The sequence below is a fragment of the Eimeria acervulina genome, genomic scaffold (assembly GCF_000499425.1).
Source record: "Eimeria acervulina Houghton genomic scaffold, Eah_scaff28, whole genome shotgun sequence".
Taxonomy (NCBI): Eukaryota; Apicomplexa; class Conoidasida; order Eucoccidiorida; family Eimeriidae; genus Eimeria; species Eimeria acervulina.
The window spans coordinates 47,744-66,300 of NW_013548002.1; the positions used below are offsets into that span (position 1 = coordinate 47,744).

General features: G+C 50.7%; 2 protein-coding genes across 2 annotated transcripts; both read right to left on the minus strand.

Annotated features, from left to right (window-relative positions):
* Window positions 1-364: 364 nt before the first annotated feature.
* EAH_00006440 (hypothetical protein, conserved) lies at window positions 365-5,094 on the minus strand (the record flags this gene model as incomplete). The annotated part of the gene is made up of 16 exons (XM_013392504.1): window positions 365-525; window positions 755-944; window positions 1,078-1,415; window positions 1,545-1,675; window positions 1,782-1,947; window positions 2,242-2,389; window positions 2,523-2,620; window positions 2,720-2,747; window positions 2,866-2,945; window positions 3,033-3,134; window positions 3,349-3,447; window positions 3,689-3,725; window positions 3,963-4,051; window positions 4,317-4,466; window positions 4,622-4,697; window positions 4,924-5,094. 16 exons carry the CDS (start codon window positions 5,092-5,094, stop codon window positions 365-367), a joined length of 2,064 nt encoding a protein of 687 aa, XP_013247958.1.
* A 10,650-nt stretch (window positions 5,095-15,744) lies between these two features.
* Window positions 15,745-18,086, minus strand: EAH_00006450 (ABC transporter, putative; the record flags this gene model as incomplete). Its single annotated transcript, XM_013392505.1, has 4 exons — window positions 15,745-16,707; window positions 16,857-17,281; window positions 17,470-17,725; window positions 18,051-18,086. The coding sequence occupies 4 exons, from the start codon at window positions 18,084-18,086 to the stop codon at window positions 15,745-15,747; spliced, it is 1,680 nt and encodes a 559-aa protein (XP_013247959.1).
* Between the last annotated feature and the right edge of the window lie 471 nt (window positions 18,087-18,557).

Consider the following 18,557-nt stretch of genomic DNA (forward strand, 5'->3'; position numbering starts at 1 on the left):
CTCGTTTTTATTCATATACGCATGCAAATTTCCGCCTTTCGTAAACATGCACGCGACGCAAATGCTATCTGAAATAGTAGAAAAACTTGGATTATCCTTAATGGGGTATTTCCGTGCAAGCAAGCGTTGTTCCTCGTCAGCTTCGGACACTTTTTCATTCTCATGGATATTTGCTTTGACGTCTTCGATTGCGATGACGGATGTAGGGCAGATGACAAAGACAGCGCCACCAGCTGCTCGTAAAAAACAACATGCGAAGCTTACAGGCGAAATGGTATTGCATGTGCGTTGCCCACTTGGCCATTCGAAACCAGTTGTCCTGAGAGTGCTGCTCTACTTACCTTCGATGGACCCATCATTTGCTCTACACGAAGACAGATTGAATACGTGCTTGCGACTCTCGAAGTCTAACAATTGGGAAAGTCGCACAGCCCTTGCCTCTGGCAACAGCAGAAGTCGTCCAACCACTAAGCTGGCGAAGACGATGCGCCTTCTCATAAAAGTGGCCATCAGTGCTGCTCCCTCCTACAGCACATCTCGCAGATAACTGCCCAACGATACCTCTACCGTCTTCCTAAAAGGCTGAGCACGCACAAGAAAGAGTAGCCCACCTGGGGGACACGCCACCCTTGGGCGCCCATGCCTTGTTCTTCGCCCGTTCTGGTTTCACTGTGCTTGATAAGGACCGTAGCTCCTGCATGCACCCATTTGATTTTACTTCTTAAAAGGCCATCTAGTTGCCTATGTAGTTCACCCTGTCGACTCTGGGCGTGAGCAAGCAGTTCTTTCCGAGGGCGCACCCCCGGCGTCCCGTAGCAAATCTTCACCAGGTCCGCCAATTTTCTCGAGAGCAGGAACATTTTCTTGTGAGAATGAACTCGTCGGAAAAGCAGGCTAGGATCGAGCGATTCCAGTTTCCCTGGGTCCCGCAAGTCGCCAGACAGCTGACAGCGTGAATACAAACAAGCACAATAAATCAAAGGTAAGAAGGAATACGTGAACGTTCTTTTCGCTCAGCCATCAATCCCACGCGAGTACCTCGGGTATCTGGATACTGCGCAGGAATCATGCGCTCACCAACGGCGTTCTGTCATCCAAACCAAAGAAATCGAAGATCATCTGCAAGCCCTTCGAGCCTTCCGCGTCGCAGTTCGCTGGAAGCAAAATATGGAAGAGACTCCCTGGCTTTGAAACCGCTGCAGCAAGTGCATACAGGCTTCCTGCCTCTTCACTGGTAACTGCTGTTGAAGTGACTTCAGAGACGTCCTCCACACCTCCCGAGGCTGCTGTTGGCTGTGTATTGATATTGGATTCCTCAGGCAGCAAACTTCCGCCAAGCAGAGGGTTCGGTTCCGGCTCCACTGGATGTATGCCCATTAGAGTTGCCGCACCTCCCTCACTTCTGCAAGGTGGAGCTGGCACGCCGTTGAAGACTGATTTCAAGGTTGATAGGGGCGCCCCTTTTCCTCGGGAATTATGACGGTCGTGTTTTTTCTCCTCGGCAGCAGCCCTTAGCTTGCTTTTGTTGCTTATGAAAATCTGACTGCAGTCAAGCTCCGCTACTTTGCGGAGGCAGCAAACGAAGAAACCCCCTGTATTGTTATGATGAGGCAAAACTCGAACACATTTTTCAAGGCACATTGAATCCGCTCCCGGCGGGGGAAACATTGTGGGCCTGCAAGCGCACCAGAACCCTGCAGCACTCCCGTTACTGTTGCCGCCGGAGGTTATCAGCACCCAGTTTTCAACAAAAAAATGTAAAAGCTCGAGCTAGGCCTTACCGAATCCGATGACGAAATTCTTCTGGCACCTCATCAAACGTGCGAAAGAAGGTGGTCTGACTGCCTGATGGTGCGTTCGGCTTAGAAGACTCCTCGGAAAGTATGGGCTCTTTGGCAGGAGGCGCCGGCACGAGCCACGAAGATTTTCCCTTCGACCACTTAAGGCCTGCGGTGTGCACAAGGAAACTGATGGAATGGGTGTACTGGAAAACCTTGAATGGGCTACAAAGCAACTATGGGTGCTTCCGATAAGGGCATCCAATTGTCGTGGCGGTAGTAAAGGCCCTTCTGGAAGCAAAAGCTGCAGCGGGGTTTAAAAATAAGTGGTATCTTCGGAATCTGAACATTGTGATCACCCGGCAATTCTGGCGGGTCCAGAATCTCCACGCGGCCCTTTTGTTGTGATAAAACTGTTGCAATGACGGCCTGCGGTCAACAAAAGCATTCGCATCCTGCTTACTCCACAGATCGGGCGATCCACCGAGCCTTCGGCATTGCGGACAAGCGGTGGAACCTACCTCATCCTCTAGAGGATTTAGCGAGCAAGTTGAATAGACAATTCGCCCGTCAACATGCAAGAGCTGGAGGCCACGGTAAAGAATAGAGAGCTGAATGCCAACAAAAGCAGCAATTGCATGGCCTACATACGTACATATTTATACCAATGTATATGCGTATAACTAGATAACTATTCAACTGTTTGACTATAGCCACTTGAAACTGTATGGTTCGAGCAAGTACCTGGATTGGGTGCATGCTATGGCCGCCACCGGTGTTCCAGCTCCTCCACACGTCCAAGTTCTTCCTCAGTGTTCCGTCGCCACTACATGGTACGTCGGCTGACACACAGGACACTGCACATTACAAATATCGAAATCATTGCACGGTCCATTGCTTCCACTTAATCAAACCGGATATGAAGTTGGAGGAAGGCTCACCTAGTATTCTGTCGAACTGCAGTTTTTCCTGCGAAAAAGGCAAACACCAACAACACCCCGAGAGATGCAGTAGTCCTACGGACACTGCAAAATCCTTCGTAACTGGGGGGCAATTGGATCCCGTTTGTCCCTATGCTCTGACTAACCTTGTGAGGACCGCCTTCTGCGCTCTCATAAAGCGTCGGGAAGCACGCAGCTGCAGGAGCAAACACGCCTCTCACGGCGACTCAAATTGCAAAAACATCAACAGTACTGTGAAGCAACGCGAGTCAACAGCTCCCGACGGACGGGCTTAGGCTGCCTGCACGCTTACCGTCAAGGCAGCTAACTGCCACTGACGGAGACGCGAGCTTCTGTACCTGATGCGTCAGTGTTACCGCACGCTTCAAATCGACATCGTTTGCGATGACTGCCCCTGCTCATCAGTCGAAAAACAAAGGCAAAGAACAACGCGCTGGATACCTAAAGTGACGCCCCCCAAGAAGAAGAGCGGCCAGCCTTTCTACGTCAACGCGTACTCGCTGAGTGAAGGGGAACCCTAAAGCATTACTGCGCAACTGCAGTTGCGCTCGCTTTGAAGGCTCTCGGTGTCTACTCATGTAGCCTGTATTTACAGTTGCAATGCCTACCAGCCACCGGAGAAAGGCCAACGAATCCCCCCCTTTCCTTGGGCTCACGTAGCCGGGCATCCCACTGTAACATGTCAAGCATCTCCGATGTCTTAGATCCTGCGCGAAGCATTCCACACTTAATATCCCCACTTAATATACGCACGGTCACTTTGGTCTGTGGCATGCACGAAGTGTAACATGCTCGGAAAAGAGCCTTCAAACCGGCTTTTATTTACTTCTAGAAACACAGTTTATCTGGCGGAAGAGCACCCATTGAATTCACTGCAGACTACACCGAAAGCTACCGAGCAATGAACAACAGCTTAGGCTGGCCTTCTACTGGAAACAACATATTTACCCGGGGATGAACACATATCCAGCACGAGGTGATGTGGCTGAATGTCCAAGAAGAGGCACGGAAGCATGCTGACAGCTTCTTGTCTGGTGAGTGACCCCTGTAATCAAATACCGTTACGCTGACTACGACGGACCTAATTGCACAGGTGATAAGCTTCGCCAATAGGCAAAGGATATCCTGAACAAGCGTTTACCAGTGTTTAATGCTTGGCAACTAGAGACAGAGACGTGCAGGCGCTCAAGACACACGAAGAAGCGTTGCATGCATCTCTCACCCTGAAGTCTTCGTTGATGATTTGAGAGCGGATTTCCCTATAAAAGCCGTCCTTTTTCATGTCCACCTTGCTTGCCGTATCCCACTGCCCTGTGCATTCGCCCTCCTGATGCAACTATTACTGTGCGCTGTTACCTTAAAGATCTTTCAGACCTAGCTAACCATTGTGGGAGCAAAATCACTTGGGGCAGGGAAACTCACATGCAAGCTCATGAGGGAAGAATCGCAAGTGCCGCACGGCGCTTTTCCCCTGTAAACAGTTGCAGCAACACTAGCCATACGCCACTTACTGCCAACGCGGAGACAGCCTAACCGTTTGTACCAATCTGTGCAGCCCAATTGTGGCTGGAATGACCAGACTGCAGGTTAGAGCGTACTCCTTCTGTGCTCATCTTGAGAAGCAAATCGCGTGCGCTTTTCCAAAGTGGGGCGGAAACGTTGACGCGCACAGCAGCTGCAAAAGCCATTAGCACCAACTGACTGCCCGTCCCTTGTACTGACACAGCTGGAACGTTCGCTCAGTCGAAGGGGTCCTAGCCATTGGAGCGAAGGAAAACGCGAAGCAGTTCATTTGGGGCAGGCAGCCCTTTGCAGTTTATATTTGCTTGCGTGTTGGCTCAAGGAGTAAGTTCAGATCAACCCCGAATGAAAAGAGCCTACCAAGCATACCTGGCAGAGGGAGTCGCTGGATGGCCATGAAGTTGTCCCACTGATCCTGGGGGCAGATATCTTGTGCCTGTACGAAGGAAGACATCAGTGAGGAACATATCCATACGGTGTGGGACGAAATTGTCTGGACTGGCGGCATACCTTGACATTATACAAAGGGGCTAGATGACGCTGCAGGAGTTACCCAGAAGAAAAAAGCTACAGAATTGTACTTTCTTCGATACGATTCTAGATCTCTAGTGCTCCCTGAAGCTAGGAAACGACGTTGGTGAAGAGGATCCCCCGAGACTAACTTTGTAGTATTCCTCGAATGCCGCATTTTCGTAGACGATCTCAGCATACGTTTCTTTCGTTTTCTTGGAATTTTTGTTGTTTGTTTCCGCCGCAGCTGCCCTTTGATATTTGGAGGCCCGCCATTTACCCATTAGTTCGGCGCCCCTAAATGAGCGCTTGCCCCGAGCCATTTTCCGAAGATATGCGGAGTGCGGCAAAGTTGGAGATTGATAGTATTCCTGCACACAGCTCCGGTAGGCGCTGCCCCAATTCGAGCTAACATCCACTTCTGCAGGAGAATGCTAGAGGGTAAAGAGGCAATTCTCTACATTGACGACGGAAACAACAACTTGCATTATTGGCGCTCTTCAGCTGAAAATCGCGAGGGTTATTCTGTTGCCTCTGAGGAAGTCTTCACAGTCCCAGATATCCCAGTAGTTTTCAGCGGTGTTGAGAATCCGCTGCCGGACTGACTACTCTTTTGGAGGAGAGCACACGAGTACCTTCCCACCAGTGCCGATGCCCGATAGGGTAGCGTAGTGTGCTGCGAGTAGTCAATTTCTCAGCAGCATTTCTCAGGAGCTGAATAGTATGTTGAAAGTATGACAACTTTTCACTGTATGCTAGTAAAATGGTGCATCCGTCATTGTAGGCGTGCTACTTCGCTCTGATGAGACCCTCTTGCGGGGGCCCCACACACGCAGAGTCTCTGTACGAGTGGCGCACATCAACACAACAATCAATAAAAAGTAAGTTCCTGCTGCTGTTTGAGGGTTCATCATATTTACTTCTCTAATGTGAAGCAGTGATGGGGTTATCCAGCGGTTCGCACCCTGCCTTCCCTGGGGCTGTGCTAGTGTTGCTGATGCAGCATTGACCGTTCAAAGCTGTTACATAACCGCTTGCTTGACCTTATTAGACAGCCTACAAGCAAGAATAAGTACAACAGTCATCAACACAGCTACTGCATCCCACCGAGTTGACAGCCTTCTTCCAGTGAAAAAGCTAATGAAGAATGCTTCTGCCTGTGCAGACTGTCACTGTCCAGATATTATGGACGTCGCGGTGCGGGGGCGGTGGAGGAGTTCCTTGCTTATCTGGAGGTGCATCTTTTTCACTAGAATGCGCTCATCGGGCTACGGCTGTAATTAGCATCTTTGTTCTTGGAAGGGGAGGCACGCCCATGGCGGCTATTTCTAAGCAAGGGGGCCACTTTCTAGAGCAGATATGAAGTATTGAAGCCTTGCAAAGAGCGCTCCGATACTCGTTTATTCCAAGGTCAGCAAGAGAGAAACTGTTGCAAAGCTGAGAAGAGTTCAACAAGGCAAGTCGTTGATAGACCACCACGTCGAGAAGGATCATCCCTTGGTAAGCATAAATTCACCGGTGAATTCGCAACACCTATATAAATCGTTAATTGTATACTGTATAATTGTATAAATTGCATGCCTGTTTCCCGGAGAGTGGGCCAGTAGCCGGCTGAGCCGTAGAAGGGGAACTAGGGCACGGTGGACGCTGCCAAGCTGACGGAGTGACTACGCAGCGAGGAAACAGAAAATGCCGCTTCCACCCCCATAACTGAGAAGGAATAAAGCGAGTTTAGAAATGACCCAGATATAGAACCTGTGAATGTTCGGGCTGTGAATGCCAACCCCACCCACAAACGAAGCTGTAGCGGACTAACCAGCGAATCCGGCATTCAAAAATCAGGGGGGACGTACCGAGCAGCGCAGAGGCTTCTTCGCATCGTTCGATACTGCAGGTGCATGCAAAGAGCTAAAGAACTGTTGAAGCAAAGCGTCCAGAACAGCCACTAGACTCTGGTGGAAGTGGATCTTATATCCGAAACTACGGCGAAGATGAGCAATTTCGCAGCCATATGCTTAGTGCAGTCTCTCTGACTGCGCTTCACGGATGGAAGGTAGGAGATGAGACACGCAGGGGCGCTACTGTGGCTCCCGTGAATATCGTCGAAGGGCGACAAGTATGAGAATAAATTGAAAAACAAACCAAAACGTTAAATGCGCGAGACTCCATAATTACTTGGCAGTAATACGGAAACCAGCCAAGTTGGCGGCTTGCAGCGCAGTTTTGAAAGATATTTGCCAGATAAGTTAATTGCGCACTGCGCATTGGACTCTGTGGAGAAGGGCAAGCACATCTTTTTCACTTTGGACTTTTTTAATGGAAAAACAAAATTCGAAGCTGCATAGGAATTTGGGGTGGCTAAAGGCTACTGAAGTGGCTGGGCTAGGAATCGAAGCATCCACACTTGGTGCACTAGACAAGCAACCCGATGGACGCCCAAAGCACTGCACCGGATTCGCTTTGCGGGAGCAACCTCAAGCTTTGAATCAAGGTGCAGGCTACGCACACTTCTTGAAGGGGAAGGCGAGTGCTAAGATAAACTGTCAAGAAAAGGCAAACTTCAATAATCAGCTAGCGCATTCGTGCACAACCCAGTGCTGGCAAAGAAAAATGACGGGAGTGGACGCACGTCTATGGACTTGGCGGTGAGAAAAAAGTTCCACGTCGTTTGTGCCCCGAGTTCACGAACTCCTTGACCGCTTGCAGGGTTCAGCAGTCTAATCACCGCTTGAATTCGCTGAATCTTTTTTGGTCCCAATATATCCCGGCAACAGCCACAAGACTTTGTTCCATACCTTCAGTCACAAAATGGATTACTAATGCATACCCTTTGAAAAAGGGAATGCACCTGCAGAACTGCAGAGAAGGGGCAATCACGATTTCTTGGAGCCAAGCAGTGAGTTATGGATGGTTATATACATGGCTAATGCGGCTCTTTCCAGCTGTAGTGTGCATGGGTATCTGCAACGCCTACAGCGTGCTCTGCACTCGCTAAGTGAAGCAGTCGTTCGTGAAAGAACACAAGTATTCGTTCTTATTGTAAACGCCTTCATAGGATGTGTCTCTGCAGCAGTTCCTATGCTACATCCGGCAAAGCGTGAGGCCATATCTAGGCGGCCATTCTCACAGAGGTCCAGCAGCTTCTTGGCCTGGCATCGTACGCCCTCAATTTCATACCTGGACCCGCTCGCATCACCGCCGCCCCTCTAACGGAACTATTTCAGAATGAAAAATATCTTCTTTGGGCGGCAGGTGAAGACGTATCTGCCAGAAGCCTCATCAGGTGCCTGGGATCTTCCCTTGTACTCCCATTTCCTGGTTTTAGCGGACCCTTCTCTCAAGCACTCGATGGCATTGGCGTAGCAGGTGGGGCAGTGCTCTGCCATCAAGCCAAAAACTCGAGAAAACACCAAACAATGGCGCGCTACGCACACCGTTTGCTGGAAAAGGAACAGAAGTACCCGGCACTCGAGAAGGAGCTCGACGCGGTCTGGTGTGGAGTAAAAAGTTGCCGACGTTACTTACATGGCAGGCCTTTCACGTTTCACACTGAGGTTAGCATGCGAAGAATATAACGAAGAGTTTCCAAGACTACGATAGTGATACATTTGTTCGGCGGTTTTGCCGGCCTGCACAGTACGACTGCGCAACCAAGTGAGTCAAGAGTGTCATCATTGTTATCGCTGATGCACTCTCCTTACGCCCTGCCAGTCAAATACCGTGTTTCACAGCCGAGCGAATCTGCGGCGAGTCCCGTTTCCCTTCTAAATTGTGTTTTCTCACTCCTTAGATACTCACGTAGCTGCGACTCCTGGTAAGTTCAACAGTGGGTGACTGCCCACCCATTACAACCTAGGCAGCGATCTTCAGTGGTACCACAGCACGCGTGAACTCCGCCAATTATGCGCTCCACGTTTGCTTGACACAGAAGTTCTGCGCGAATCGCAGGATCATGCTTCAGCATTCGTACTCCAAGGCTATCATAAAGTGCCTGCTGGGGGAAAGAATTTTCTTACAACTGCCATTCAGAGGCTGTTGCCGTGCTCGATCTTAGTTGCTCTGTCTGTTGTTCTTTTCCTAAATCCGCAGTCGTCGTCTTGCTGAGGGATCGGGTGTCATTCGCCTCTCACTGAAGAGCATGTCAGAAGCATCCAGAAGGTTTTCCGTGGCAGCATCATCAAGAAACCGTCGCCACCGAAAACAAACAAATGAATTCCGTCACAGCTATGGAGATCGCTTTTGCTTAGCAATTTCATAAGGGCATATACTTAATCTCCCCGATTCAATGGCAGCAACTGCAAACGTGAGCATGCCCAGTGCAGCTTAAAGTTTTGGAGAGTTCAACCTCCCGGTCGCTCCGTCAACAGTAAAGGGGCGCTTACAGGTTATTATCTATCTGCACGCCGAAGCCACCTACGTTTATTGTTGTGATATGAGATTCCTACTATACCTACTGCTATCTCATCGCCCCTGCGAAAAACACTGTCATTTTTGCTCACAGTTTTTGCGAAAATCAGCAAAACCAGCATTGCCAGCAACAGCAGCAGCAGCGGTTAGGAGCTATCGCCCTAGGCTCCGTTATTCAACGCTGATTTTTCCTTCCTGCATCAGGGGTTGCTGATGCGTGCTAGTGTGTTGTGGGACTAGGAGTACTCTTTGTTTCTGTGCTTCGAGCTGCAACAGCAAAGCACTGGCGGCAGCTCCATCCGCGTCCGTTTGCCGGAGCGCAGCAGCAGCACAGCTATGCCCCTACAAGGATCTATCCTCGCAGTGCTATCGTAGGAGGTGCATATAACACTATTATACGTGTACCAGGAGCAGCACAACCTGCTGCTACACCTGTGCTGTCTGCCTTCGGTCTGCAACTGGTGCTATCCTGAAAGCTTGAGGCCACGACTGCACCTGGAATGCCGCATACTGAGAGGGGTTCTGCTTGTACCATCAACTGCAACAAGAAGGCGACAGCAGCGGCAAAACTTCTTCAGGTGCGGAGTCTAGAGAGGAAGTGTCTGTAGCAGCACGATACAAGGTGTGCAGCATCACACCACTGAAGACCCTGCTCTGCTGCACCAGGAAGAGGACCTGTAGTTGTTGCTGGGCTCCAGAAACAAGAAGGCGAAACAGTCGTCAAGCAGCAGCATCTTGGAGGCCAAGGAAATAGCAACATCATCATGTGGTACGACAGCAAGGGATGCAACGGCGACAGATGCACCAGAAAGTGGCAAGCAGCTACGCATCGATGAGTCATGGAGGAGAAGGAACCGAAGGAGCCTTAAACCGGTACCCTCCTCCCACGCGTCAAGTGCTAGACGAACCCTCACATCCGTCTACCCATACTTTACTGGGCTAGCAGGCACTAGGCACTCCACGAAATGGGTTGCTTAGGGAGAGCGGGGCGGAAGCATAGCATGATGGACTCCCGCCCATATACTTTTTCTTGTGTGTGCCTGCAAAGGAACAAGTATATTTACATGGATTGCCCATAGTCTTCGTGCTTGCAGCAAATGGGTCTTAGCGGTTGCCTTGCAGCACTAGGTGCAGCAAGGTGTTGAGCAACTCATGGCAGAGCGCCTTCTCTAGCCAGTCCCAGGCTTTGGGTCGCTCTGGGCCGGATTCAACGGCAGGTAATATCTTAAGTTGTTAATATCTTAAGTTTCTGGACTCCACTGCAGTTCATGACGGTCTTCTGCTAAGACTGACTCTTGTTTCAACCTGTACGCCACGAGACTGGGGGGATGATAGCTGCCTTTGAAGGTGCTTATCCTGAGTGTTTTGAATCTATTGCAACTCATTATGGTCCTCAGGCAAGATTGACTACCCTCAGTACAGGTTCCGCGCCCACGTCTACACCTCTATAGCAGACGATGCTACGAAGTGAGCACCACTTCGTTCCATCTCCTGCTGCAAAGCCACCCAATATGCAAGCACAGACAATTGCCTTTGGCTGCATGATCCTGTACTTAAGACAAATGTCAAATAATTACTTGGCCCACAGTAACCAGCCTGCGCTCGCGTAACACCCACTTCATACGAACCGTACGAGATAGACCATTCTACGATCATGACTTCGGCAAGAGAAATGCAGTACCAACTATTGAGGTCTAACCACCGAATTCGCCTTTATGTGGTTGAAAAATTTCTCGAATCAACGAATACGATCGATAGAGCGTGAATTAGCTCGATACAACAGGAGCGGGTGTGAACGCATCCTCACTCATGTGGGCAGGCGCTGATGACCCTCGAAACCTGGCAAACCACACGCCTGTACGGGCAGCATAAAAACAAAAATAGCACTCTGATGCTAAGAATTCAAATAGAAGGAGAGAAGACTAAGGGAAATGTACGGCGTGAAGTCACTTGGGTGTCCAACTTCCCTAGCATGCCTCATCGCCAGTACCTGCCGAGAACGCCTGCGCAGTTCTAAAAACGATTTTTCGCTCAAACAGCAAAGTACAGAGCAATTAGGGACACAAAAAGCCATTGGTGTGTAGTTGCACCCATTGAATCTAAGATACCTTCCCTTTGCAAAGCCCTGTCCCCTCGGTTGTTCAACCCCGTGTAGTAACACAATCCTGCATTTTTCTGGGGGCCAGTGAGCCTTTGTGCTTAGCCAGTTGCTTGTGGGCTTCTTTATATAGGATATATTCTGGGTTAAAAATTACCTAGTCCCGGCCCCCCGTAGCCGCCGAGTTGCTTGCCAGCAGCCCACACAATTCATCGCGTTGCGACTTCGAACATTGCAGCTTCGAATTGCGGGGAAAGCTACACTCGAGGAACTACTGGAGTTTAGGTGATACTAAGTGCATTATCTATTTCATGTGGGGCCATACGATGGCGAGTGCTTTGCCAAATATGAAATGGGGGTCACCGAAGCTTATATGCTTGGTAACGTGCATATACGGATTTGCTACTCTCCATGCAGCTTTGGGTGACGGAGCATATTTCGGAGATCTAGCCACCGAAAAGCCCTTCAGTCAGCTGGCTATTGCGTGGGTTTCGGACGTACATTTGCAGCCGCATTCCTCCATGGTGGCGCAGGAAGGAAAGGCGCTGACCCAAACCCCCGGCGCCCCTGGAAGGAAATACCTCGAAATGGAAACCTGCCCTGCCTTAGGAGTTGCGGGAAGTGGTTCTTCTCCCAGGTTGTTCGGTGAAACCCTCGACTTTTTGGGCGGTCTCGTGGCCCAAAGCCATGCAGCAGCAACTGCTGGCCACCCCACTGCATCCTCTACAGCTTCTTCGGCGGCGGAAGCCGCCTTTCTTCAATACCCTTTGCCGCCCATTACCACGATTTTGCTCACAGGGGATTATGCGCATTCCCGGAAGAACCATGCTCCAAATTTTCTGTAAGCTCCCCCCGAAAGCACCTGCATTATGCTTCTTGGCAAACCCTTTATCCAACCACCCCCCCTTATTAGTTTTTTCAAGCTTTAAATAGTGGACATGGATGTGGCTGTAGATGAGATGTCACTGCGAAAAATAAGTTTTTGGGAACAGCTTCGAATCATCCATCAACTAGTTTCGACTTCCCACCGAGTCAGCCAAGCCTATTGCTAGGGGTGTTACAAACGCCTGCATCTGCAGGGAAGACACTCTAAGAGAATTCACTGCCGGCCTCTTCGAGAAATTTCCGCAGCAGTCCACGGCCTTACGGAACGGGCACAGCCAAGTTAGCGCGGCGGAAGGAATACAACTCCTGCTAGTCGTGGGGAACCACGATTTCCCAGCGAATGCCCTCCTCCCTCCGCAGCGTACATTGTGGGCAAAATTCCTGTACGGTATCTGGAAGCCAGCACTTCCAGGAGGAGAGAAAACTCGTAAGGTGGGTTTTTCGTGAAACAGGTAGCCACCCCTTGCACCCCTCCCAGTGCTTCACAGGAGGGCCTTCTAACGAGAAATACGAGCGATTCCCAATAGTTGTGTAGCTATTTTGTTTACTCACAGCTTCACTAGCATTCTCCACTGCAGCACCTGTGCTCTGCAGACTTTCCTGCGTGGGATGTATTATGCTACGAACTTGAGAGTAGCACCACAAATACGCGTGCTTTGCCTGAACACGAATTTATATGCTGTAAAGCTGCGAAGAACTGCGAAAGCTCTTCTCAAATCGGAGAGGGACGAAAGCAATGGAGAGAAAGCTGTTGCATCGCTCCACACCGCCGAAGAGGATGCAGCGGAAGAAGCTGACCCAGGTCAGCAGGACTTTTTTAAGCTTCTCCTCATGCCTTCTTCCACATCCTTGTAGAGGAACAATGCTTCAACTATTCGTGTTAAATTCTGCAGCTTTTCATGTGGTTGATTTGCTGCAGCGGGGCAATTAGAGTGGATGGCGGCAGAGCTTCAGAATGCGCGAACACGAGGACAACGAGTACGAACGGTAGCCGCATGACTACGAACAAAACGTTCACGCGTAGATCTGGTGCTGGCTGCATAGAGGCATGGTCCACCATTGACACTGCCAGGCGTTTCCTAATGTGGTAGAGTTTTTCAGAATTCTGATAGCGATGAAATGGAATAGGGAATGTTAAGGCGTGCCTCTGGATCTCAGGTCATAATATGTGGACACATCATGCCTGCACTGAGCGTGCGGTTGGGCGAAGTATCATCTTTTCGCGGCAATTGGGAGGGTAAATATGCTGCCACGTAAGTAAGGATAAAATTTGGGAGTCTACTGCCTAACACTTGTTAGGAAGCCTAAACGTGACAGGACATAACCCGCTTATGCGTCTCCGTTGCGCACTGCAGGTACAGGGATATAATCGCGTCCTATTCAGATGTGATTGTTGCCCAACTGTATGGGCATCAGCATGAGGGAACGCTGATAGCCCTCGCTCCCAAAGGTACGCAAGCTTGGAAGGCCGCTGCAACTGCAGGACCCCGTTGCAACCCTCGCCAGCCCAACTTGCCCACGGCTCTTCTCACCATCCCTTCAGTATCCCCCCAGAATGGAAACAACCCAACAATGCGCGTTTTACTGTTCGATGCACTCAAAGACAGTCATGAGCAGACCCAGAAATATGGGGGACGCAGAAGCCAAGGCGTTGCGCTAGGCGCTTATGCCTTAGCAGACTACACACAGTACCATTTACCCCTGTACGGGTTTGTCGGGAACTCGGGGTTTGGTAGGGAAGATCCAGCGTTCAAATTTGAATCGTCCTTTCAAGGCACCTTCAGGCCTTTCTTGAGGTGTGCAAAGCCTCCCCAGTCATTTGTGGCAGATGTAGGAGCAGGACGGGGAAACCAGTCCGCTCCCGGCGGCCTCCGATGCATTGATGGCTCCACCGCTCTTCAAGTAGCAGACGCTGTTGGGCGTTCTCCCTTTGCATACGCCGCGTACATGGATCACCGCTACGCTGGAGGAAAGGACGTTGCAAGCGCAGCAGTCAGATGCGGCTCGCTTGCGATGACAGAAGAAGATTTCGTCGAGTGCATTGATCAAATGGCGTAGCGCAGAATACGTGGCTTGATGCGAGCGTATATAAAGGAAGCGCATCCGAGCCAGCGAGTCAGCATGCCTCTCGCCTCTTTTGTGGAAACGCAGGTGAGGCTTTCTCTGTATCTGCCTATTTTATGATATAGTGTTTTATTTACGACGCGGTATTAATGCCGCGGGCGGTAGTGCGCTCCTGCCAAGTATCACATTTCGTCGCGTAGGCGAAAATCATGAGCGCAGAGCACTAGTAGTGAATGGCTGTGCAAGAATATGAATAGCTATCTCGTCCGAGTTTTTTTCGCATCCGGATGGGTAGAAACTGAAAATTATTAATTGGGGAACATGTATCTGGATGCCATTGGGGTATAAAGTAGTTGCCTCAACCACTAGTTCAGCAAGGCAGCTGAACCGAACAGAATCTCCGCATCCAGAGGAGAACCTGTGCAGCGATGCGCTCGGCGAAACTGACAACAATATAAGCACTGCCACCTGAAGTAGCACGTTCAAGCCGAATTGTTCACGAGTAATTACTGCACTGTCCACTACCAAAATTAAAATTTTGCGAGTGTAGGGGCTTGCTAGCCTCGGGAAAAGTCCTTGGGAAAAGTGGGGGAGTTATGAGCCGCGGGAGATGCTGCAATTCCGCAGGATGAAAAGGGTACTGTGCTTACGCAAAGCATACCGTGCTTAGGCTCGTTCAGCAGGACTTAACTTCATGCCCTTCTAGAACTCGAGTCGGTGGGCATTACCCCCGTTGACTGCAGTGACACTTTTCCGCTTTCTAGAGGAGCTACCGATTGCCGCAAGCTCCAGCCGATCTTTGCAGCTACATTATTGCCACTGTGCATAATGGGACTATGTCGGTGGGGCCTAATGCACAGTGACTCCCAGCAGCTTTCTTTCACGTGGATTGGTGAGTCCCTCGGCTACTCAACGGCGATAGCTGGTGGCCCGTCCACTAGGCGACTGCAACGCGGCGACGAAGTTGTGCTGTTGCGGCGGCATACCAGCTCAAAAAAAGGACCAGAAAACAAGGGAGACACGAGAAGACTCTAGGCTACAAACAGAAGCTCTAGTTTGCTGACGAACGCGTTACTTATGCAAATAAGCACTTCTCGTGGGTTGCTTCACCAATTACACCTAGTGTCTCTGGACAAGGCACGGGGAAGAGAGCGTACTAAGCGGGTGCTCTAATTTTGTTCGGTGATTTTGACTCCGTGCAGGACGTTGCATTCATATGAGCCTCTCTCTAATGCTCTTCCACGCACTAGGTTTTTCTCTCCCTTCTACTCTTCAATGCGGCCCCTAAAGGAAGCACGAAAGAAGAGTAGCCGGCACACGACAAACAACCCACCTTTTGCAGGGAGCCGCTATGCTGTGTTTAAAACCGAAAGGCAACTTTATGGATGAGTTGGTCCACGCCACTCCAGCACCTCTGCCCACTTCGAACGCTTGCGACCTGCTGCGATTTGGAGCTGGACAGAGCAGCATCCTCTGACACCTGGCATGCGAGAGACGACAAAATGATGCGGCTGACTGCTTACGGTCTTCGAAACTTAGCCAGCCACGACTTAGAGGAAAGAAAGGAAAATCTACATCTGGGTGCAGGGTTGTCCCTGTGACGCCTGGGCAAGAACATAGTGGCTTGCAAGGTGAAAACAAGAGCCTTTGAGAGAACCATGAGGACCAGAAGCAGTACAGCATCAACCGCCCAGAGCCACTCAAGAGCGCTGCCTTTGTGGCCGTAGGCACGACCTGCGATGCCAAACGTTTGGTACACATCTTCCTTCGTCTGCAGCAGGAGACTACTACTGGCCTCAGCAGAGTCTTCTCGAAACTCATAGGTCTCCAGGATGCAGATGGCCAAGCCCTCAAAAACCAAGAAAAAAGGGCTTAAATAAGACATCCATGCTATCCCATGAGGCAGCGACGCTGGATTGGTTGTGAAGCCATTGACAAACATCAGCAACATGAACAAGAGAGTCGCACAGGCATTTGCCTCTGCAAAGGATGTGCTCGCCAAGGAACAGATGGCAGTCAACGAGTCACAAATGACGAATCCTAGCGACCCAACGAGATAACACACCAACAGAGGCAGAAATGGAAACCCAAATAAGAGCCACATAATCGTGACGAGCACCGCGTCGCCCAACAACACAAAAGCATTAGCTACCAAGGATGTAGCAAACATATACGGCACGGGGGAATAGTAACCATCCTCAACTTCAACGCGATACTGTGCCTTCTGTTGGACGTACAGCGGCACTGTCCACAGAGACGAGGCCAGATGGCTCAGCAGCATCAAAAAAAGGGCGGACAGCTGGTAATATACGGACGCACGGCTGCGGACACCAAAGAATATAGCCCCAATCACCAGCCCTTGAACAATCGAGTCGCCCATGATCGCAGCCAGAGTAGAATGACTCCTTAACCACAACCGGAGTGCGCGTCTTCCAACCTCTCTGAACTGCACATAGGGCCCCGCCAATTCCAATTCGCCCACCTGCAAACAACACCGTCGTACCCACACCCTGGCAGTCAACTCGGAGACTTCTCCACACCAATGCCAGCTAGGAAAAAAGGTGATGATGCTGGCATGAGTGCTGCTTAAGGCTGACAGAGACGCCTTTGTTGAAGGTGTTGCAGACAAACCATGTCCTCCGGTGTCGACGGCGGGCATTCGTAGGAACGGCGCACTTTGGACTGCACCATTGGCTTCATGAGGGCGTCGTACAGGTCTGCGAGTTCGCCAGCATGCTTGCTACCCTGTGAGACGAGGTCTAAGTATAAGTCTGCAGGGTTTTGGTGGGTGGGACAAGGGAACCCCAATGCGCTGAAGTACTGCAGCGCCGCATCCACACAGCCGTTGTAGACACAACGGCCTTCATGGCTCAGCAGCAACAAATGGTCGAAGCAGCGCATTATCGCGTGAGACGGCTGGTGAATCACCGCCACCACCGCCATGCCGCATTCTACACAAAGCCGACGGAGGGCATCCACGACCAGCTGCGCATCTGCAGTGGACAGACCAGTGGTTGGCTCGTCGCACAGCAAGATCTTTGCGTCGCTCATCAGGCCTGAATGATACTGACAGCACAAATGCTGCAGCAATGAGCTTCACTCACAAAACAGAGAAGTGGATATAGGGGCAGTGCACCCAAACCTGAGTTGCCTGACCCTCCAAAACGGCATCAACTGGCATCTCCCGTTCACCACAATCATAGCAGTCAATAGGTAACGACACGCTAAAAAGTGGCCAGCTTACCAATGCCAAGCGTCAGCCGCCGTTTCTGGCCTCCAGATATCCCGCGATGTGTGGTGCTGCCTACGTTGTTTGTTTGCACCTCATCCAGACCCAACAGGTTGAGGGTTCGCTGTACGGCTTCGCGCTCTTGGGCTCGCCTCTTTTCGGGCCCCCAGCTGCGCGGAACTGCAGTACGGAGTCTGTAGGAAAACTGGAGGCATTCCACAACTTTCTCGTTGCCATCAAAGATGTCGTCTTGGGTGACGTATGACGAAAACTGCAGGCAGGAAAAGGCTTTACAAAACAATTCCCAACGTTGCTGGGAATCTAGGTGCGGGATACCATTACGGTTAACTATTGTATAATGCAGCAAGTAATGGTACGCGGGAAAATCACACACGTTCCAGTAACTCAGCAGTTATTGTTTCCTTGCCGTTCAATCCTTTACAACTAGAAATGCACTCACGCGATCAAATTCTTTTGTCGGAGGCTTTCCGTTGAAGGCAACTCGGCCAGAGTGCGCCAAGCTAGCCCGCCCAGAAAGGATACCCATCAGAGTTGTCTTTCCACAGCCACTTGGCCCCATGATGGCTACAAGTGACCCTGCGCAGGAGAGGAGGTTCGCTACTGCCGTGCATGTTCGCAAAGCGCTACTGCAGGGAAGGGCACAAGTGCAGTCAGGAGCAAGCGAGGTCAGTAGGCAGCTATACTGGCAACCGTAAACTGGCCTGTGCTGAAAAAAGGGCTCACCAGATCGAATAACAGCTGACAATGGGTGAAGAATGGGTTGCAGCGGCTTCGTGTCGAGATGAACGAGCTGCCCTGTCCGCAAAAATTCCTTCCAGTTTGTCCGCTTCAGCGAGGATAGCAGGGGCACACGAGCAAAAAAGCTCGTACGTGGAAGAGTGCAAGATACTTCGTCTAGGATTATCTCAAACTGGGCGAATCCCTGAAACGCAGAATTGGACACCAGACAGAAAGAGGAAGACCTCGGGCATAGTTAACGCGCTACATCTGTGAGAAACTTGCGAACTGCGAACTCTGACCAGCACCTCACCTGCCTTAATCCCTCTTCGGTACCCAGATGAACTGCGGCTTTCGCAGCGGCT